The sequence below is a fragment of the Rhinolophus hipposideros genome, assembly GCF_964194185.1.
Source record: "Rhinolophus hipposideros genome assembly, chromosome: 8".
Taxonomy (NCBI): Eukaryota; Metazoa; Chordata; class Mammalia; order Chiroptera; family Rhinolophidae; genus Rhinolophus; species Rhinolophus hipposideros.
Window position 1 is genome coordinate 11,598,390 of NC_138054.1, and position 23,599 is coordinate 11,621,988.

A 23,599-nucleotide genomic window follows, 5' to 3' on the forward strand; every position below is an offset into this window, starting at 1 on the left:
TTTAATAATAAAAAAAGAAATATAAAACAGTAAAATAAAACAAAACAAAGCACCAATCTTGAGCACTGTTTTAATTAATTAATCCACAGCTCTACTTCATAAGTGTCTGGCCCAGGAAGGATGTTAAATGTGGTGGTGGCCTATGTGCCTCCTCACTCAAGAGCCAAGAGGTCAAGGTCAAGGAGAGGGCAGATGGAGGAATTGGGAGAAAATGATTGCTTCTCCCCACCACTAATCTTTCCTGGTTCTGGAGAGGATATGTAGAAAGGCAGAACTTAATTTCTTCCTAACTAATCTCTTAATTTCATTAAACTGAGTCAAATTATCCAGGACACAGAAAATAACTTAATAAAAATAGTATTTCTTTCTTTTCTTTTTTCATTAACATATGCCATCCAGAAGTCTCTGGGTATTTCTCAGGAATTTCAGATCTACAGTAGTTTAGAAACAGTGTTCTTTCTCAGGATGCCCACACTTAGTGCACTGCTATACTCCTGGAGAATAAGTGGCTTGCATTTTAACATTTTTGATTACAATATTTAGCTCTTAAAAATGAGACAAGGGGCGGCCGGATGGTTCAGTTGGTTAGAGCGCGAGTTCTGGACACCAGGGTTGCAGGTTCGATTCCCACATGTGCCAGTGAGCTGCACCCTCCACAACTAGATTGAAGACAACTAGCTGCCACTGAGCCTCTGGAGGGGCGGCTGGATGGCTCAGCTGGTTAGAGCGCGAGCTCTCAACAACAAGGTTGCCAGTTCAATTCCCACATGGGATGGTGCGCTGCACCCCCTGCAACTAAAGACTTGGAGCTGAGCTGCACCCTCCACAACTAGATTGAAGGACAATGACTTGGAGCTGATGGGCCCTGGAGAAACACAGTGTTCCGCAACATTCCCCAATAAAATTTAAAAAAAAGAGAGAGACAAAAACTATTTCCCTATGAATAAAAGCAATGAATACTATGCAATGGAGTGAAAGTTACAAACATAATCCATAATCCTACAACACGGAGATAACCACTGTTAACATACTGGTGTACGCTTCCCAGTGTTTTTTTTCTCTTTGTGTGTCTGTGTGTGTGTGTGTGTCTGTGTGTGGCAAGAAACAAGTCGGTCTGTCACCCCTGTATCCCTAGCACTTAGCACATGTCAAGCTCAATCCCTAGTATAGAGAAGTCATTCAATAAATAGAGATATTCTTGCATAAATAATTATAAAATTATACATTAAGTTTTATATATTTCATTTGTATGAAATGTGCAGAATAGACAAATTTGTAGAATCAAAAAGTAGATCAATGGTTGCTAGGCTCTCGGGGGATAATAAAAATATTGGGGAATTAGATAGTGGTGATGGTTGCATAACCTTATGAATATAGTAAAAAACACTGAACAGCGCATTTGAAATAGGTGAATTGTATGGTATATGAATATCTCATTAAAGATACTACAAAAATTTATATCACAGTAACAATGACTTGCAGTTGTAATATGTTCATACTTTCAAATTACCTTCATTTTAATCTCACTCTAACCTTATGAAGTACACACGGCGAGTTTATTTAATTCACCTTAACAGTTGGTGAAACTGAGATCCAGAGAGACTGACTCAGTGATTTTGCCAACATCACACAACAAGTTGGATGTGGACCCAGATATAGAATAAAAATATTACAGTTCCCATCCGGTCAACCTTTCTAGTCCACTGTCACATTAATGTGTCATAATCGTTATCTAGCTAATCAATTTTATATCTTTGGTATAATATTATTATTTAATATCTTATTTAAGTGCCTGCTGTATGCTAGGTAGCTTTATACAATATTTACTAGTCATTATAAAAACCTCATAAAGTATATAGAGTTAGCTTCCTTTTGCTGCTTTTAGAAGTTAGCTTATTGGTCCAAGGTTGCCCCACAGGGGACATTTGGCATTGTCTGGAGACATTTTTGGTTTCACAACTGGGGTGTGCTATGGGTATCTAGTAGGTACCAGAGATGCTGCTAAACATCTTATATGGCTCAGGACAGCCCCATAACCAAGAATTATCTGGTCCGAAATATCAGTAGTGCTGAGGCTGAGAAACCCTGCTTTAAATGATAATGAAATAATAGATGTGAAAACACTCTACAAAATCCAAACCGCTATTTTTTGTTGTTTTACAAATAGATTTCCTGGGAATGTTATACAGTATGTGGCCCTCAGCTCACGTTTGTTGAATAGATCAGGGCATGTCAAAAATATTCCAGCAAATGTTATATTGAATGAAATAGTCACAAAAAGACAAATATTTCACTTATATGCGGCATCTCCAGTAGTCAAACTCCTAGAAAGAAAAAGTAGAATGTGATTCTAGGGGAAGGAGGTGGGGTGTGGTGGCAGGGAGGGGTGGGGCGACATGGTGTCAATGGGTATGAAGTTTGAGTTATGCAAGATGAAAAAGTTCTAGGTTGTCGTTGCACAACAATATATGTAGTTAACACTACTGTGCTAAAGATGGTTAAGATTGTAAATTTTACGTTATGTGTTTTTTTACCACTGTAAAAAAAAGGGGGGGAGTAAGCCTTTAACGCCAGTGATTAGGGGTAGAATTTGAATGCTACCAGGTTTCAAATTTCAGCAGAAGGGACTAGAAAAGGATTCTGTATCACATTTTCCTGTGGTACTATGTGCACCCGAGTAACAGCAATTCTTCCATTCCAGCTAATTTGACAGAAATGCAAGAATATGTCAAATATGGAAGGACATGGGCCGGGTCGGGGGGAGGGAGGAAGGGTGCAGGGTCAGCAATGGGACTGAAGACAGGGAGTAGGTGCTTGAAAATAAGCCGATGTGTTGGGATAACTCTTATTTTTATGAGAAATAATCTCTTTAGAGAAGATAACTAAGAACTTAGAGGACATTCCTAAATATAAATGGCATTAGAATTTGGTGCCTTTAACAGGAGTTTGACTATATCTGTTGGCTTTGGTCACAAAGTTTTCAAAAGCATGTTTGTTTTACTTTGGATGTATTTGCCTAATCCTGATAAGACTAGCCCAAATAAGTGTTATCACGCTATGCTTCAAAGGCAAATATTTTACCAGTCTCTTTTAAAAGCACAAATATTATCTTTAGTTTAGGTTTCTGAGGGCAGGAACTGATTATAGGAACAAATCTCATGAAGTTCTAATAATCGCATCCTTTGTTGAATATGTCCTTCAGTTCAATAGTGAGTTAGGCCTAGAGAAGCCCTTATAAAACTTTGTTTCCTGAAGTCTTCTCTTTCTATCAGATAAAGGAAGAAAACGTTTTTTTGGAAGTAGCTTATTGCATTGGATCAACAATGAACAGCTACTACTCCCAGGTCTGGTGCTTGGTGGCTGCGTGACTTTAGGCAAGTCACTTCCCATTTTGCTTTTCTCTGTAAAACGACAGCGTGGGGCAAGATGATCTCTGAGCTTCTTTCTAGTTCTAGCATTGGACTGTTCTCTTATGTAACAATTTAACTTTTCTGGGGGAAAAATAGTGACAATTTAAAATTTGATACTCAAATAACATGAAAGGGATTCAAATGAAACTTTAATTTTGATGTAAGTGTGCCTAGGACATTGGGGAAATTTTGATTTTTTTAAAAAAAGTTTATTGGGGTGACAATTGTTAGTGAAGTTGCATAGATTTCCTGTGTACAATTCTGTAATACATCATCTATAAATCCCATCGTGTGTTCACCACCCAGAGTCAGTTCTCCTTCCATTACCATATATTGGAGAAAATTTGGTTTTTAAACCTTATGTCTAATTATGAAAATGAATCACGTAAGTGATGGTACATGACCCTGGGGGCCTCTTACTGCCTTCATATTCTCTCCTGGCTGCCTTCCCTGCCAACACATTTTAAAGGATCCCCAATAGCACCCCATTCTTCACACCTTGCTTGCTTTTTCTTCCATTTAATTTAACCTGTCTCTTGTCCCATTTTTTCAGAACCTCTATTGAGTGTCATTGGTTGCTAATGACTTAATGAGATACTGTCATCCTTCTTGAATAGCTCAAACTATTTGCCTCCTTATGAGACCTCTTCAATGTCATTGTGAATACTGTGGCTTATTGGTGGGGACGTGACCTTGAGAGAGGCAGGTTTTTCAGTGACCCTCAAATGCCACATGGAGCACTCCTTATGTCTTCACAGACATGTTCTTTCCTTCAAGTAGCTCCTAGTCTTGTGGAATATAAAATGCTATAATGCCATGAAAATTCCTCCTACCTCTTATTCACAAGATTTTTAACCACCTAAACAAAGGAAGGACATGTCAAGCTATGCCGTACGGAGCAACTAGGTGGCAGCACCACATCTTGCCAAAGTTTGGGCCACAGGGAAGTCAGGCAAAACGCAGAGCTGAATATCCAATTCTCTAGTGGGCTGGTAAACTAAAAGTGACCACGTGTAGACAACAACAATAGCCAGCATTTAAGAGTATGTTCTGTGTCAGAATCTGCTCAAAGTGCATTCCACTTATTAACTCATGAAAAATTAATTCAAAAAAATTAATTCACAAAACAAGACCCACGGGTATTATCTTTATTTTACGGACAATGAAACTGAAGCAGAAACTTTAAGCAGCTTGACTAAGGTCAGGCATCTAGGAACCAGCAAAACCAGGATTCAAACCCACACAAGTCTGTCTTTAAAGCCCATCCCCCCCCCAAAAAAAAGCCCATCCCCTGCTACCAAATATGATGTCATTCCAACATTCACAAGGAAATCTAGGAAATAAAGCAGTTGTAAAACTGTACCAAGGCCACAATAGTCACCTTGGTAGAGCAAAAACATGGTTGACTGAGGCATCAGTAACTGCAGCAAACCTTTTCTGTCAAGGGCCGAAGAGTAAATATATTATGTTTTGGTGGCCAGATGGTTTCTGGGGCCCCTAGTCAACTCTGCCTTCAAAATGTGAAAGCTGCCATAAATAATTTGTTAACAAATGAGTGTGGTCATGTTCCAAGAAAACGATGCTTATGGACTCAAATTTGAATTTCATATAATTTTTAGGTCACAAAATATTTTTCTGTTTCAGATTTTCTGTCAACCATTTAAAAATGTAAAACCATTCTTAGTTCACAGGCCGTACAAAATCATGTGGCAGGCCAGATGGGCTGCCCTGCCACCCCCACCCTCACCCCTCTTTCCCCACTTCCCACCATAGTTTTGCTGACCCCTGGTATAGAGGGAAGGGGACTATGGGACTTAATGTAATGATGAGTGCCTACTGTAAGCCAGGTGCTGAAAATACAGTGATCAGTAGATGGAAATAATCCTCCAGGAGCTAGTGGGAAAGCAAACAAGCAATTAGAAGCGCCTGAGGTCCTATGAGGGCAGGTGGAAGGGCTCCTGACCCAGACTTGGGAGGGAAGGGAAGGGACACCAGGAGAGGGGTGCCACAAGGGGACGTAAAGGATGGGAGGAACTCATCCAGAAAGATGAGTTCTTGGCGAGAGACTATTCCAGGTAGAAGGCCTGTGAAATCAGAAGAGCTGGGTTCAAGACCCAACTCTACCATTCACTTTTTGTTGGCTCTCAGGCAAGTCCGTGTAAATGAGGGCTCTGGTTTCCTCAGGTGCAGAATGGATATAATGTCAATGCTTACCTCACACGTTGTCAGTGCCATAACAGACACTGAGTGTGCTAGAATGCTAGTGATAGTTCATTTTCAGTGTTCTCCATTTGTGAATCGAATGAGTTGGTTTGAATAATCTGCAAGATTCTTTCCAGCCCTAAATTTCTATGAATTCTTGATTTTTATTTAAAGAGAAATGCTGCTATTGAGCAATTCTGTGTGCTCAAAATTGATGTATATGTCAGTGCGGACCTGCCTCCTGACAACTGAGACTGCCCAAAGTTGAAGAAATATATTGCTGATGTATTCAAGGATGGCATCAGTGATTGTGACGGTGGACACACATTCTATCCTCCCTCACGTAGGAAGAGCACCCTGAGTTGGCCAATGTGTCAGGGTCTTCACTTGAGGTTGCCTTAGAGGAAGGTACCCCACTGTGCTCAGCTCCTGGTTGGGTGGCCCCAGTGTCTCGTATTCTCAGATCCACTCAGTCCCTCCAGTGTAAGAGAACTGCAGGCTTCCTGTTGATCCCTGTCTTTTACGTGAGTGGCAATATATTTCTCTTGCTTAAAATAAGAAGTGAGAGTAGATGTCCCAACAGTCTGGGAATGAATGGACTGACATCAGCAGTGGTATGAAGTCAGGCAAGTGACAGATAAGGAAGAGATGGTAGGAAAAATGAAGCTGAATCTGATGTCCAGGTTTATTGCGGGGCTCCCCATTGTTTTTATACCTCTTTGTTCCTGTATACCACTAATTTCGTCCTGCAAAAATACAGGCACATGGGGAATATCTCAAACTCTTCAGTCCTTACAGAAGTCTGTAACGTGGTTGTGACAGAAAAGAAAATCTGCTTGGATGAAAATATACCAATGACACCATTAAGAAACATAAGTTGCCAACAACTCATGATCCAAAAGCACTACGTAATGAAACCTCTAGAGGAAGCTGACTTCTCTTTGTACATGTCATGGTCATCCACAAAGATGTTGATATATTTGAAGGGCTCTTCAGGGTTATTTACGTGCCTCAAAATGCCCCTTGTGTTCATGTGGGTGAGAAAGCCACCTCTGCTTTCAAAAATGCAGTGGGAATGTTATTGAGCTTCTTTACAAATGCCTTTCTAGCTTCCAAAAGGGAGTCTGTGGTCCACGCAGAAATTTCTAGGCTCCAGGCTGACCTGAACGACCTGAGAGACCTCAAAGTTTCCAAAATTCCATGGAAGTACACTGTCAACACCTATGGGAAAGCTTCCCCTTGAAAAACCAATGAGGAAATAGTTTCAGTACCTGAAAGAATTTAAAGGGAAAAACATTACCCCAGGGGTGCTGCCTCCTGCATGTGTTAGCAGAAGGACCAAATACATGTCCTTGGAGCAGACATACCATCTGATTTCCATCATGCTGTGGACTTGGGTGAGAAACACGCCTCCTACCCATAATCTGCCTACATGGCCCTTACAAGACAGTTTGCCAGAGGGCCACAAATTTACTTGGGTGGTCGAAGGATACCTATTCTCCTAATGAATGTTTCTGGGTGACATGCAATAAGATTCCAGATGTGTGGGACTCGATTTCCCTTCTACATAAAGTCTGGAAGCAGTGTGTGTGTGTGTGTGCATTTTACTCTTTGAAAACGTCCTTGATGGTACTATATATATTCACCTATGTTCCCAGACTTTATGGATCTCCTATAAATTGGTTGGTGTATCTGCTTCAGTAGAATTCACATAAAATAAATTATATTTTTTACATACCGTATCAATAAATATACTATTTGCTTGTACACATGCTTCTTACATTTTTCCTGCATTGTATGTCACAAACGTTTGATATGACACATGAAACGGTTTTAAAGCAATTATAGTACGTTGTTCAGGAATTCAGTTATTTTTCACATGGATTATTCATTGTGGTCTCATTTTACGTGAATTTGAATTGTGCAGGCTTCTAAAGTGTGAGATCTGAAAAATATCAGTAAAATCTCTATAAGAACAGTTTGAAATAATGCAAATCTCTCCAAATTAATTTTCTTTTTAAAGTCAACACTTTTAAATTGTCAGCACGTGTTAGCCAAGTGAACTGCAGATTATGTTTAGGCCCGGCACAGAGCAGCCGCACTTTGGTAAATAGAAATCCTATATACTATGCTTTCTCGAGTCTTCAGAAACTCATCCTTCATGTAAAATTTGAAAACCCTGTACTAGTTATTGATGAGCAGAAAACTTTTAAACATTTTTTCTTAATATAAAATAGTGTCCTATTGTAGAAAATCTTAGAAATAAAGAAAAGTACAAAGTAAAATTAGTAAGTAGAAACTGTAAGAAAGTAAAAGTAAGAAAGAAAAGATTATATATTATACAAATTGTGAAGTAATTGCTGTGAATACATTTGCAAGATTTATCTCCTTCTCCATATATTGCTTTATGTAGTTAGGTCATGTTGATTTACTTAATTTTGTATCCTGCTACTTTCACTTAACAGTATATCAGAATAATGTCCCTACCATCTTGAAAATACAAAATAACTGCATTCTTTTTCATGGTATGGATATACCATCATTTGCTTACTAATTCCTCGGTTGTTGAGAATTTGTTTCCAGTTTTTTACTTTGTGAAGTGCTGTTGTAATCAATGATGAATAACATCAAAAACAGGCAACAACTTTTCACATAGTTTTGTCACAGTTTAGTGTTACTGCCTTTGGAATGAAAACTTAATAAATAGAAAGATTGGAACATTTAAATTTCTTGATACATATCGCAAAATTTACCCTTTTAGGTTCTGCAGCTAGGATCCCAGAAATTAAACTGATGAAAGACAAATTAACAAGAGAGAAGCAAACAGTGTTTATTATCACATGCAGTGCACATACACACGGGAGAAAACTCAGGGACGAGTAACACAAAGGGATGGTTAAAACTTAGGGCTTTCACAACATCTTAATGTAGCCGAAAAAGGGGCCACAGATTAAACCTGACAAGCATAGGATGGAGAGAGCGTAAAAATTCCTAACTAAGGTGGGCCATGGCAGGAAGTCACATCTTTAGTCTGTAGCTTCCTTGACAAAGGTTAATCTTTACCTTAAATGAGCCTGTTTATTGTCTTTTTTGCATCTAGGATAACATGCCCTTGGAATGTCAGTAATCCCTTTTTCTGAACCAGACAGGAAGCTACAGAATCCCTCATTATTATTCTTGTCCCCTGATTACCATCTCTATGTGTGGTAAAAAGTGAACTATTAACTATCCTGTTCCCACCTATGTGAAAGAAGTACCTGTCTCCAATTTACTTTTATCCAATGCCAGAGATTTCTCCACTTTGCTTTCTCCCACCCGCTTAATCTACCACCAACAGATTTCATGTAACCCTCCTCCTTTGGTTCTACATAAAAAATATGCTGCATTTTCTGGAGCATTTTCTCAACCCGTTGAGATTTTGCTTCCCAGCAATTGTCGTCAGTTTGGCTCCAATAAACTCTTATAAGTTTTCTCTTAGGCTGGATGTTTTTTCATCGACATTAACAAAGAACAATAAATTTGTAGAGAAGTGACAAGACAAAAGAAAAGTAATTTAGGCTTTTAGGGGTAGCAAAGCGTAGGAAGGTAAATATATGGGGTTGGGGAACTAATGGAAGGTAAGGGCTAATTAGTAAGGATTGTTACGTAGATTCCTCTGGTGCTATCTCCAGAAGGATCTATAGAGTCTCAGGTGATCAGGAATCCTACTGCCCTTCCTGGTAGAGAGAGGGAGGGCGGAGAGTTTTCTTATGTTTGCTACTTCTCAATTGTCTTCGGCTCAAAAATAATCCTTATGTCAAAGTAGCATCTTTTGAATAGCATACTCTGTACTCCTTCAATTGCTTTCCACAATATGTTCTAATAGTAAGGCAGTCCACCAGTGTCTGAAAGGGCTTATTTCATCACATCTCTGTCAACAGTGGATATTCTGATATACAGCAGGTTCTTGAATAATGTCATTCCATTATAACATTGACGAAATGCCATAGGGATTTAACTCTTGTTTATATCAATCAGTCTATGGGAAAATTAGTTTCATTATAGGTTGTTTTGCCACAGTTCCAAGAACCTATTCACGACATTAAGTGAGGACTTACTGTATTTCTTTTTTAAAGCTACTTGAATTAAAGAGAAAAAGATCGCATCGTTTTTATTTGCAATTCATTGAAGGTGAATAGTTTAAAAATGTATATTAACAATTTTTATTTGTATTTGTGGGTTGCCATTTTTCTCTGGTGGAATTTAAATGCCCCTTTGTTAATTATGGAGAAGAGTAGATTGGGTCAGTCAGTAGCAGAAAAGATTAGGGTATTTAGAGAACAGAATGGAGCCTGCCCATAAGGAGCAGAGAAAGACTAAGCTAATTTGAATGGACACTTTTGGTTAACAGGTACAGTGAATTGATTAGGTTATTGACAAGGAATGGAAAAATCACCTCTTGCTGACATGATTTGGCTTAACTGGCTTTTCCAAATGAGATGACCCAATCTTTAATCTTCAGAACAGCTGCTTCTGTTCCCCTACCTCCATCTTCAAATTCTGGAAGGGTTTGTAAAGCAGGGGTGTATACAATATAGATATTCGATGATTTTATTCCTGGGTTGGTGAAAGATGTGAAAATCATATTAAGCATTTTATTTAACTCTCTAGCAAAATTCCTGTAGGCTGGTGTCCATTTTTTAAAAAAATACTTTTGCAAATGGTACAGAATACCTCTCCTGAAGAAATTGAGGAAGTTGAATACTAATGAGGAAGTTGAATTGTAGATCTGGGCCTAACACAGGCAGAGCAGCATAGGATGAGGGAAAAGATAGTCAAGGCCATTAAATGTTTTCTTTTCCAATTAGAAAAATAATTCATGAGTATTTTAGAAAATATAGAAAACAAGGTAAAGTATATAAGAGACAGTAATTTCTCATAATTCCAACACTCAAAAGAAAACTTGTGGTCAAAAAGGGGGTTCTGTAATAAAACTGAGAAGTCCAGTGATGGATGGAAAGTAAATTCCTAACTAGGTAGGCAAGGTGGGTAGTCACATCCCAGGCCTACAATTTCTTTAGTGAGTAGTTTTAGTTAGTCCTGTCCATTGTTCTGGTACATTTATGTTAACACACCTTTGAAATGCCAGAGCAATCCTCTATTTCAGACCCCTGAAGTTAACCCCCCTCCAGAGAGCACATAATCTTGTTAACTATCCCATAATCCAGTCTCCACCTTGCTTTCTCACAGCTTTATTTACTCTTTCTTATGTTTCCTCCTTAATTTCAAATGCATAAAAGAAACTGTAAACTGTCATTCTATGAAGCATTCTTCTCAGTCTGTTGAGATTTTGCTCCCAGGCATCTCCTTTGTTTGGCTCAAATGAACTCTAATAAACTCTTAAAATAATTTTCTGCCTGTTTACGACACTGTTAAAACAGTTGGGCTTCTTTTAGTCTTTTCAGCAATAAGTAATTTTAAGAATTGTTGATTTGCTGTTCTTTTGGCTTTTCTTAGCTCTACTCTTGCAAAAAAAATGTTTAACACTTGAATTTTATACAATTGCTTCTAACTATTTATGGGAAAGAGGAATTTGGATAAATATGTGTGGGGAAAAGAAACACCCCTTTACACTCAAGGTTCTTCTGGCTGGTATAATAATCAAATAGGTATGAGACAGATTAGCAAGAGAAAATAACCAAATTCATTACATATGCATGTATGGAAACCCCACATACATGAGGGAGTCAGAGACTCTACATGCACAAGAGGTTTAGAGACAGAAAGGGAACATGAGTATATAAGACATTCTGAGCTAGGGATGAGGTAAGGTGCCCTAGGCACTTCCAAGGGTCATTGTAGGATGGTAAGAAGAGCACATATTTAGTAACTAGATATACTTTGTTGGTTCAAAAAGAGATTATCACTGATAATCTCTTATGGGCAAAGCCCCTAATTCAAATTCTTCTATGTAGTTAAAGGGAAGGACAGAAGTTTCTCTTGAGCCTGAACCAAAAATTGCCCTTAGCTCAAAATAATCCACATACCACGGAAGCACATCTTGGGGTGACTAGCTCTGACCCCCGACAAATGCATATTGGCACTTAGCTTGTTCCCTGGAACATGAATCATAATTCATTCCCGGAAGAGGATGGGAGCACGTAAGCTCTCCTGTTTGCCTGGCAAAGGAAGAACCTGAGCTTCAGAGAGAAGTGATTTGCCCAAGGCATACGACCTGCATCATGGAGACTAGAGTTGAGCCTTCTAACTCCCAGCACAGGGCATTTCCTACTAAATCCTGTTGCCATCTGGTATTTCTCTTCTCTCCTGGCAGATGTAAATCTGTTAAAGGTCACTCTGGATCTAGAGCTATAGGATTTCCCACTTGGAACTAAATTTAAGAGTGAACCTTAAGCCCAAAGGGTCTATGAAGGGAATTCAAAAGTTTCTTCTCTGGGAAAAGCAACCTCTGCATGGGTAAACTGGAGATTAGTCTCAGGAAAACACCAGAGAATTGATGGGGAAACTGACCTTAAAATGGTTTCCTGCCATGTGGAACTGAGCTAAAATGGTGGCCCCAGTGGAGAGAGAAGTCCCCAACCCATAAAAACCTGCTCAAAACCTTGCTGGGGGCTCAGACTTTTGGGAAAGATCCTGCTGAGCCTGCTGGGGTAATAAAACTGTGTTCTCCCTGATCTCTGCGTGCCTCTTGAGTTTCTCCGTCTTTGCCGTTTTTCTGCAACAGAATAACTACCATGTGCCTTATCTATATGGGAGTGTCTTCGGAGCAATCCAGTTACGTTAATAATGGCAGTTAGCTCCTTGTGTAACTTTTTATAACATTTCTGGAGGCAGAAGCATTAGATTCGAAGTCCTCCAGGGTTCTGTAGGGAGGGATAAGCTGGAATTGGTGGCACTTAGACCTCAGTAACTTGAGACATCAAGATAAGGTTTCCTGAGACTCTAAAGGGCAGGCCTTTGGGGGTGGGACTAAAGGCCAACCTAACTTTGCATTTCCACATTCCAGCTTTTGTTATTTCATTTGTAAACACTACAATTAACTTGGTTAGCCTGCCTTTACCTTAAAGAGAAGGAGAGTATTCACTGCAGGACGCTTCTGGACAATTTTATCCTCCTGGGAACCCAGAGAGAGAGGTATGTAGGAGCCAACTTTCTGGAAAACTACTGGAGGGAGATGGTCTTCCTGTAACGTGACCTCTGTTTAATCCCTCATAGCAGTTAAAGATCCAGTAGACTTGTACGTATTTGGGCTAAATGAACGTTTTGTATTTCCAGAATCTAGCACCGTGCCTGGCATAAAGTAAGTACACAAACAATGTTTGTTGAATGAGTGAATGAATCATTTGATCGTGGTCATGCAATTTCTACTTCTAAAGTTTTTTCAAAGAATAGCGCATGTTAGTTTAGTGTTTTCAGTTTGTGATGTACTTACTGGGGACTATGACTTTTCATTTTGTCTCATTAAATCATTAGAATCCATATAAATCTTAGCTACAACTTTTAACTTTTTATTAAAAGGCCATGTTCATTTCTAACTTACTGGTTTGCATTATGTTCCTCCATTCCCTTCAGGCAAGGGAAAAATATTTCTAGAATTTAATACAGTACTTGGCACTGTCTGGTGTTTAAAACATACTTTATTTGATTAGTCATCACAACATTCCTGTGAGGAATGAACTTCCTTTGATAATAGATAAGACTAAAAATGAAGTCCTGGACTATCTAAAAAGAGAAATGAAGTAGTTTTACAATTCTAGTAAAATCTATCTTTCACAATGAAAGACAGATTTGCTAAGTAAATTCTGGTTTTGCCAAACACAAAGCTGCTTTTCCATTTTCCTTATTTTTATTTTGGGCCATTGATCGTCATCTCTTATAAATGTCTTTCCCCAGCCAGTGGTGGATTGGCCAAGTAGAGAGTGGGTATCAATGAATTTCTTGGAGACCATGGGCTTTGGGAAGAAATGGGGACACTGCAATTCCAGCACCCTGGGACCTTAAAGATTGGGGGCTGTTCTTTTGCACTCTTTTGACTGAACAGCGTATTGCAATTGAAAGAAGGGAGACTATACTCTTTTAGTACGTTATTCTCAGTGATCAGAAGCTGCAGGTCAGAGGAACACTCGCTGCTGTGGTGATCACAAGTTCCTATAACTTCACAGTTAAACCTAGGACCTTTTGAGGAACAGAGCAGGGGAAGGAAAGGGCTGAAATCTAGAAAGGGAAAATGCCAAACTGGCCCTGGGATTGGACCAGTGGTCTACGTTCTTCCTGAGATACCCAACCATTAAAATCCAGCCAAAACTCTAATAATTTGAGGACTTTCTGAGCAGGGATAAGTTAGCTTTAAAACATCTGAGGTCCTTGGGCTCTGACTCTTTTAGCCATTGGCATTTAAACGGAGGGTTGTCAGGTATGGTTGCAGGTGCAAATGCGCTGGAAAGTGCTTTCTGGGCACAGACCCTAGCCAATCCCCAGGTGCTGTTCCTCTTTCAGCTCTTTGCCTCAGCTTCACTCTGCCCCAAGGAGATTTAATTGACTGGAAAGAACCAGCTTCTTTGTGCATTTTCCTACTATCCTATTTCCAGTTATTTTATGTTAAACTATGGCAATGCTCCCCACTCACTCCCTACGCTCTTTTCTTCCCTATGGCTTTCTCTCAAGGTCTCAAATTAGCTTTGAGGTCTCTGGCCAGCCCTGAGTTGAGTGCTTTCTGTGTATTCTGGAATCCTCCCAATTCCACCAGGAGACTGATGTTGTCTTGATTTTGGAATTGAAACATCAAAACTCACCGGTGTGGGTGACCTGGCTAGGAAGGAAGCTGCCACCAGGGGTTGGAGGTCCCCAAGTAACTGTAGGGGCTGTTTTCTTCCATTTACCCGAGAGGAAGCAGTCAGGTGTGAGATCAAATGACTTGTTCAAGGTCTCCAAGCTGTCAAGACTGGCCTTGGTCAACTGGAGACTTTGGGACACATAGTCCAGGGCTCTTTCTGCCTCACTTCTTGGCTATTATAAGCCCTGTTGCTTCAGTCTATTACCTGTGGTTATAAAAAACATTGATGAAGGTAAAACTGGGTACCGAATTTAACAATAGTAAATACATAAATAAATAGAGAAAGAAAGAAGAGGGAAAAAGAAGAGAGCCAGAGTAGGGAGACAGCTGGAATAGTGAAAAAGGACAAAACCTCAAGTGCACTTAAAACCAATTTAATCCAAGCTGTTCCTTCTCTACGAACTCACCAGGGTTTTTGCAGACTCTGAGTTTCCATTTGGCTTTCCTCGTCCCTAAGTTGCGCACAGAGGTGATGTCATGATGAAATGAATACGGGAAAAGTGCTTTGGGCCTCATATGACCCCAATAATAAGATGAGAACGATGGGCAGCATATCAGCATCCATAGAAATGAGCTCTTCTGCTCTCTTGTCTATAGCCAGCTGTTGAGATGAAACTCTAAGTGCAGTTATTTTGATGAAATAAAACTTAGTTTATGTCCTAGAATGAGAATTTATGAGAGTATACGTTACATAGAAATAAGCAAGTATAGGTTTAACTCTGGGCCATAAATATACATCCTGCCATTTACTGAGTTACCAAGCCACAAGTTTATACTGGTTCCCAATTTCTTCAGAACTCTATCCTACCTGATCACGGCCTCCAACTTAGTATTTGGGGTATTCGTTTTGATTTGATGCTCATGCTGGGATGAAGAATCGCGTTGTTCTTTTTGGTCTCTCACTACCATCCCCTTCTATTATTTTGCACAGATGCAAGAGCATAGAGCCCAGATCTAAAAGAACGATTACTGATATAATGTAAAAGGACCTCGGGAAAGCCAGGTGAGTCACAAAAACCAGAGTGTCTCACATTTCCCACATGACCACCAATTGAGTAAGCATCAGATAGCACTGGGTAGATAGAAAAAAAATATTTAATACTAATTCTGATGTAAATGATGTTGGATCTGCCAGCAGTTTCTGGGTGTGGGCCGGGATCCTGTCTGGAGACCAAAGAATGGAAACATGGAGGAGGGAGAGGCAAAGAGTTGTAAAGGAAGACAGTTTATTGAAAGCAAAGGGTCACAGCTCCCGAGCGGGATGGGTTCCCGAGTGGGGGTGCCCAGTGACTGAGGCAAACGCTCTTACTTTTATACCTTCCCCTGCCTGTTTGGGGAGGGGGGCTGAAAACTTCTAATTGAATTCATCTATCACGTTTGTCCTGTTTGCCCATCCTGAAGGGATTAACGAAATAACCCATTCCTATCTATCAGATTTACTCCTTTGTCCGGCCAAAAGGGATAAAGGGATTTGAGATAATTTATTAACCTCAAGGAGCAGTCTCATCTTTGTCCTGGAGTGAAGGAGACATTTCAGAACCTGGAGTTTCAGGATATCGCTGCTTTTCTGTTTGTTCCACCAGGGACCATCCTGTCTACTTAACGACATGCTAACTAACCTGTCTCAATTCTTTCAAAAATGTTTATCTAGCATTGTCAAAGATACTATTTCAAATAATTGTGAATGTTTCTAGAGCTCAAAATCAAGGGACCCTCGTAGCATTTCAGGTGAGGTATAATTAAGAACTCCACAACAGCAAAGTGCTAAAATGCAAATGCTCTTCATCCTGTAACTGTAAATTCAGAGAAGTACAGGCAAATTATTAGACATGATTTTATGCATAAAACGTGTGGAGGGATGGAGCTGTGCCAAGAATGAGGTGACAGCCAAAATAAAGAGTTGATGTGATTATCTGAATATATTTGGAGAAAAAGCTGTAAAAATCATTTGACTAGTTTAGACAAGCTTAATTAGGTATTGACCACTTTATTTAATCAGCCCTAGTCAATTTCATTTGACACGGGCAGTGGCTACCTAAAGGGATATTAAAAATAAAATAAAAATTAGAGAAATTTTAGACATCTTTTTTTTCTTTTTCAATTATAGTGATACTCAATATTATATTATTTTCAAGTATACAGCATATGGTTAGACATTTATATAACTTATGAAGTGACTCCTCCTGACTAGACTTGGTACCCGCCTGACATCATGCATAGTTATTACAACATTATTTACTATATTCCCTATGCTGTACTTTACATCCCTGTGACTATTTTGTAACTGCTAATTTGAACTTCTTAATCCTTTTACCTTTTTCGCCCTTCCCCTCAATCCCCCTCCTACCTAGCAACCATCAGTTTGTTCTCTGTATCTGAGTTTGTTTCTGCTTTGTTCACTTGTTTCATTTTTTAGAGTCTACATATAAATGTAATCATGGTATTTGTCTTTCTCTGTCTGACTTATTTCACTTAGTATAATATTGTCCAGGTCCATCCATGTTGTCACAAATGACAAGATTTCATTCTTTCTTATGGCCAAGTAATATTCTATTGTATATATGTACCACATCTTCTTTATCCAATCATCTATTGATGGGTGCTTAGGTTGCTTCCATATCTTGACTGTTGTAAATGAGGCTGCAGTGAGCATATGGACGCGTGTGTCTTTTGAATTAGTGTTTTGATAGGTGACATTTCTGAAAAGAATGGTCTTATATGACTACGATATTGAAGAAATGATTTGTTCAAAAGAATTCTAGATAGATATATGAAAGATAGGTAAGTAAATAGATATTTGGATTGATTGAATTCCATTTTGGGTCAGACAACTAAGACTGCATGCACCTAAATTGTGATGTAGATTCTTTTTCCTAACACGAGTCAAGATTGACTCACCTAGTTTTGGAGACTATCCCTGGGTATTTTCTTATCATTTCCTGTGCTCCCAATGCCTATGCAATAGAGTTGGCAGCCAGCTCATTAATGCATTAAGCTGGGGTGGGAAAAAGCAACAACAAATAATAACTTCAGTCTTATTTTCTGAAGTAATGACTATGAAGACAACGCCCAACAAAGACTCAGTAACCCTGTGGAAATGTTATGCTAAGAGATGAAGTAGAAAATGTGGGATCCAAATTTGCATGTCCCCTGTGTTCTTGGTAAAATCAAAATGTGTATGTTTCTGGGCAAGAGCTAAATGAGAGTTCAGGGCATGAAAACATGTGTTTACAAACTGTCTGTAATATTATGTTGTCTTTGTAATCAAGATGTATTGGAAAAAAATAGATAGTTGAATGTACCTATATCCACAAATATAATTATAGATTACACATCATTAATGCTCGGCATCGCACACTAATGTGATCAGGGAAACAGGGAAATGAAAACTGGAGCACTCGATCAATAAATATTTGATTGTCTAGTTTGTGCAGTCAATGGTGGGAGCTAACACGCCCCTTCTTTAGGCACACACAGCACGCCATCACACTCATGTGCAGCTAACTACCAAATAAAGCCAAACTGAGCAGTGCTCTTCTACATGTGTAATTGGCATGGGCTCACAGAGGAAGAAGTAAAGGAGGAGTAAGAAGATTTCAAAGGAGAGGTGATAATTGTGTCATTTTCTTGACATGTGATTGTGGGGGCAGGGACTCTTGTTTACTTCTCTAGCAGCCCCATTTATGGCTGAGCATGGTTATAAACTTTATATGTGATTTATATTCTCATGACTGACCTAGCAAGGTGGTAAAATTACATATTCTCATTTTTTACAGTAAGGAAACTCCTTTGAAAGGTTTATATATCTGAATCTAAGGACCCTCTCTTCTTAAATTCTGGATGGTCCCAAACTGAGACAGCTCCTCTCTCCTACCTCTCCAGGCATTAGGCTTCTTCAGCTGCCCCTGCATCTTACTTGGGCTAGGGTGAAATAAACTTGACATTCAGCATTAGCTAGTGATGATGGGCTGATTTTTTTGGCTTTAAAAAAAAAAAAAAGTCTTTATTTGTCAGAGTGCCCCAGACACTTAGTGGAGTAAGTTAGGTGGTGAGGTAAGCTTGTTAATGTGTGTTGTAAAGGAACTTAACCTAACAGCAAAGAAAATTAAATCCCGGAAAGAATTTGACTAAACAGCCAGTCATATGCCTCACTTTATAGCACACACAGCCAACACGGAGAGGGGTGTGTATGTGGAAAAAGACAGGGTTAGGCGTTTTATTTTTAAGCATTAAATATTTATTGACAGAATATCTCTTCAGGCAGTGGTCACATGCTTAGAACTGACGCTTTTTACTTGGCAGTGCTGTTTAAGCAAACAAACTCAGTTAGCTGAGCGCAATGATTAACAGGAAGTTGGAAAGCTGACACAGATGACAACCTTTGGCCAAGAGGCTGGGTTTGAAGTCTTAGAGCCATGACTTGCAGAATGGTCCCTTCACCTCGTAATGATTTTACTGTGGAGCTAGGTGGACACACTGGAATCACAACTTCCCTGAGGAAACTTATTTTTGTATAGTAACAGGTTTCAGAGTAAGGGGAGACTGAGCAAAGCAAATCCAAAGGAATTACTTCAGAAATGTGTCGAAGAACATTGGAAATGCAACACAGCGGTAAATGAGGAGGGAAGGAAGAAAGAAAAAGGACAAGAATGGTCAATTGGAAGGGCACGAAACAGCCAATCAGAACTGCATGTACCAAAAGGATGACTCTGGATTCTGGAGAAAATGTAAGTTAAATATATCTCCACTTTGGTCAGATCTCAAGAGACATTTTCTCATTTCCTGGTTTTGAAAAATGGGCTCTTGGAAGCATTGTCTTTTTAGTATGTCTGTTATCACTGCCCTGATTTTTGTATTTGTTTACAATAACAAGTTATGGGAGAAGAAACGTTTTCTGAGGGCATCTCTTTCCAATGCTTCGGTGTTAGCAGAATGCTGTCATCAGATTTTTCAGGGGAAGGTTTTTTACTCAACAGAGAACACTTTGAAAACTACCATCAGCGAATCTACCTGTTATGAATACATGGCTCAAAATCACTATATAACACAAACACTCTCTGAAGAAGAGGCTGGGTTCCCTTTGGCTTACACAATGACCATCCACAAAGACTTTAGCACTTTTGAGAGACTCTTCAGGGCAATATACATGCCCCAGAATGTCTACTGCGTGCATGTGGATGAAAAAGCACCAACTGAATTTAAAGAGGCAGTGGAGCAATTACTGAGCTGCTTCCCAAATGCTTTTCTGGCTTCCAAGATGGAGACAGTTGTCTATGGTGGGATTTCCAGGCTCCAGGCCGACCTGAACTGCATCAAAGATCTTGTGACCTCGGAGATCCCTTGGAAGTACACCATCAACACCTGTGGGCAAGATTTCCCCTTGAAAACCAACAAGGAAATAGTTCAGTATCTGAAAGGATTTAAAGGGAAAAACATTACCCCAGGGGTGCTGCCTCCAGCTCATGCAATAGATCGGACCAAATACGTCCACCAAGAAATAGTACACACCCAAAATTCCCAGATGCTTAAAACAACAAAATTGAAAACTTCTCCTCCTCACAACATGACCATTTACTTTGGCACTGCCTACGTGGCCCTCACAAGGGAATTCACTAACTTTGTTCTCCAAGACCAGCATGCACTTGACTTACTGTCCTGGTCCAAGGACACCTATAGTCCTGATGAACATTTCTGGGTGACACTCAATAGGATTCCTGGTAAGTCTTAATTTTCATTTTTATGAATAAACATTGCATGGTCAATATTGAATGAATTGTTTAAAAATATACTAAAAAATGAAGGTTTTGAAGATTTTTACTGTTTCAAATGTTAATTAAAAAAACTTTTTATAGCACCTCTGTTCACAGAGTGGGTGGTATAACTCATCTCCATTGTACAGGTAAGGAAACAAGGCATAGTGGTTAGCAGGACAGAACTAGAGCTTGACTGCCTGGCTTGATTTTGCTGATACACCAAACTGCCTTTCTGGGCTCAGAGACCCATGTTGAGACAGGGCAGGGGACTGAGGGAACACTGGCTATGCAAATGAGATTAAACCCATCCTCCTTTAATTGTGATTGCATTTACAATCAGGAATAAATGTTATAAATTTAATTTGTTTTATTTTATTTTGTTATTAGTTTCAGGTGTACAAAACAACGATTAGACATTTACACCCCTCACAAAGTGATAACCCCCTCAAGTCTACTATCCCTTAGATACCATACGTAACTATCACAATACTATTGACTATATTCCCTATGCTATACTTTACATCTGTTGAATATATATGTATATATTTATAGTTATAGTTATATAGTTATAGTTGACATTCAATATCATTTTATATTAGTTTCAGGTGTACAGCACAGTGGTTAGGCATTTATATAAGCTATGAAGAGATCCCCCTTAAGTCCAGTACCCATCTGACACCTTACATAGTCTTTATAACATCACTATAAATTAAATTTGAATGGCAATTTGAACATTTTAATAATATGTTTGCTCCTGTTGAAGCTCCTATGGCTAAGTTTACATCCTTCCAAAATAGGGTACAACTTTTATTTTAATTAAAGTTTATTGGGGTGATAATTGTTAGCAAAGTTACATAGGTTTCATGTGTACAATTTTGTAATACATCATCTATATATCGCGTTATGTGTTCACCACCAAGAGTTAGTTCTTCTATCACCAATATTTGATCCCGTTTACCCTATTCAACCACCCCCCTTCCCCCATACCCTCTGGTAACCACTAAACTATTGTCTGTGTCGCTGAGTTTTTGTTTGTTTGTCTTGTTCCTTTGTTGTTTTCAGTTTTATATCCCACATATCAGTGAAATCATATGGTTCTTGACTTTTTCTGTCTGACTTATTTTGCTTAGCATAACAATCTCAAGATCCATCCATGTTGTCGCAAATGGCACTATTTCATCTTTTCTTATGGCAGAATAGTATGCCATTGTGTATATATACCACAACTTCTTTATCCAATCATCTATCAAAAGGCACTTTGGTTGTTATCTGTTTTGGACACGGTGAATAAAGCTGCAATGAACATCAGTGCACATATATCTTTACGGATAAATGTTTTAAGATTTTTCGGTTAGATACCCAGGAGGGGATTGCTGAGTCATATGGTAATTCTATTCGTACTTTTTTAAGGAGCCTCCACATGGCCTTCCATAGAGGCTGCACCAGTCTGCATTCCCACCAACAGTGTATGAGAGTTCTTTTTTTCTCCACAGCCTCTCCAACACTTGTTATTATTGGTCTTGTTGATGATAGCCATTCTTAATGGTGTGAGGTGATATCTCATTGTGGTTTTTATTTGCATTTCTCTGATGATTAGTGATGTTGAGCATCTTTTCATATGTCTATTGGCCATCTGTATGGTATTTCCTCTTTGTAGAAACGTTTATTTAGGTCCTCTGCCCTTTTTTAATTGGATTGTTGGAGGGTTTTTTTGTTATTGAGTTGTATGAGTTCCGTATATATTTTGGATATTAGCCAGCAGGGTACAACTTTAAATTTTTCATTTGTAATTTCTTTCCTAAAATTGAACCAGAATTTAGAGCACCTGAAAGATTTCTAAACCAGTGCCTTCATTTTATAGACAAAGAAACTTCAGGGTGGTTACACGATGTGCTCAAATTACCCAGCTAGTAAGTGCCCACGCCAATTATAAACCAGGTCTCCTAAACTTGATGTTATTTTTAACTTGATTTTCAATTAACTCCACTTCCCCTTTAGCCCAACTTCCAAATAATGTGAATGATCTCAAGTTGTTTACAGTGAACCAATTGAGTTCTCTTAGTTCAATTGAAAATAAAAATTCAGGGCTGGCCCCAGTGGCTCAAGTGGTTGGAGCACTGTGCTCCTAATGCTGAGGTCACCGCTTTGATTCCCACATGGGCCAGTAAGCTGCGCCCTCTATAGCTAAGATTGTGAACAACGGCTCTCCCTGGAGCTGGGCTGCTATGAGGAGCCGGAGTTCCGCAGGAGCTGCTGTGTTGCCGTGGGCTACCATGTGCTGCCAGGAGCTGCCAGTGGCCAGCGTGAGTGGCCAGCAGCCATAGTGAGCGGCTGGCAGCCAGTGAGAGCTGCCGTGAGCAGCCGACCAATGACTGGTGACCGACTGCCTCAGCCTGGGCGGGGGGGGGGGGGGGGGAGTGCAAGGCTCATAATACCAGCATGGGCCAGAGAGCTGTGTCCTACACAACTAGACTGAGAACGCTTGAACCAGAGTGTGAGGGGGAGGTGGAAGAAGGGGGAGAAAACAAGAAAAGAAAAATTCAGAGGAACAGTTCAAGGGAAAAGTAGCTTGAATTAATATGAGGGTCAGCTTCATGGTTTCTTGAGATTAATGGTTCAAATCTAGGTGTGTACTATCTTGTTTCCCTGAAAATAAGACCTAGCCAGACAATCAGCTCTAATGCATATTTTGGAGCAAAAATTAATATAAGACCCGATCTTATTTTACTATAATATAAGACTGGGTCTTATATAATATAATGTAATGTAATATAATAAATATAATATAATATAATATAATATAATATAATATAATATAATACCGGGTCTTATATTAAATTTTGCTCCAAAAGACGCATTAGAGATGATTGTTTGGCTAGGTCTTATTTTCAGGGAAACACAGTACAATCACCCAGAGCTTTTTTTTTTAGGATTTTTTTTGGGGGGAAGAGGGTACAGGACTTTTATTGGGGAACAGTGTGTACTTCCAGGACTTTTTTCGAAGTCAAGTTATCCTTTCAATCTTAGTTGTGGAGGGTGCCGTTCAGCTTCAAGTTGTCTTTTTAGTCTTAGTTGTGGAGGGTGCAGCTCAGCTCCAGGTCCAGTTGCCATTGCTAGTTGCAGGGGGCGCAGCCCACCATCCCTTGTGGGAGTCGAACCGGCAACCTTGTGGTTGAGAGGACGCACTCCAACCAACTGAGCCATCCAGGAGCTCAGCGGCAGTTTAGCTCAAGGTGCCGTGTTCATCTTAGTTGCAGGGGGCTCTGCCCACCATCCCTTTTCGGACTTGAGGAATTGAACTGGCAACCTTGTGGTTGAAAGTCCACTGGCCCTTGTGGGAATTGAACCGTCAGCCTTTGGAGTTAGGAGCACGGAGCTCCAACTGCCTGAGCCTCTGGGAC

The 23,599-nt window shown here is 39.5% G+C and overlaps 1 protein-coding gene across 4 annotated transcripts in view; it reads left to right on the top strand.

The window, feature by feature from the left end:
• The first annotated feature begins 12,655 nt into the window (after positions 1 to 12,655).
• GCNT2 (glucosaminyl (N-acetyl) transferase 2 (I blood group)) overlaps positions 12,656 to 23,599 on the top strand; it is an 86,338-nt gene continuing 75,394 nt past the window's right edge. Inside the window, exons 1-4 of one of the 4 annotated variants that reach the window (XM_081057486.1) lie at positions 12,676 to 12,746; positions 12,888 to 12,912; positions 15,377 to 15,448; positions 18,963 to 20,162. In XM_081057486.1, the coding sequence (XP_080913612.1) occupies positions 19,241 to 20,162 (922 nt within the window). In that variant the 5' untranslated portion in view covers positions 12,676 to 12,746; positions 12,888 to 12,912; positions 15,377 to 15,448; positions 18,963 to 19,240. Of the gene's footprint in view, positions 12,747 to 12,823; positions 12,913 to 15,376; positions 15,449 to 18,962; positions 20,163 to 23,599 lie in introns of those variants that run through there. The other 3 variants (XM_081057482.1, XM_081057483.1, XM_081057487.1) reach the window with 3 other exon arrangements.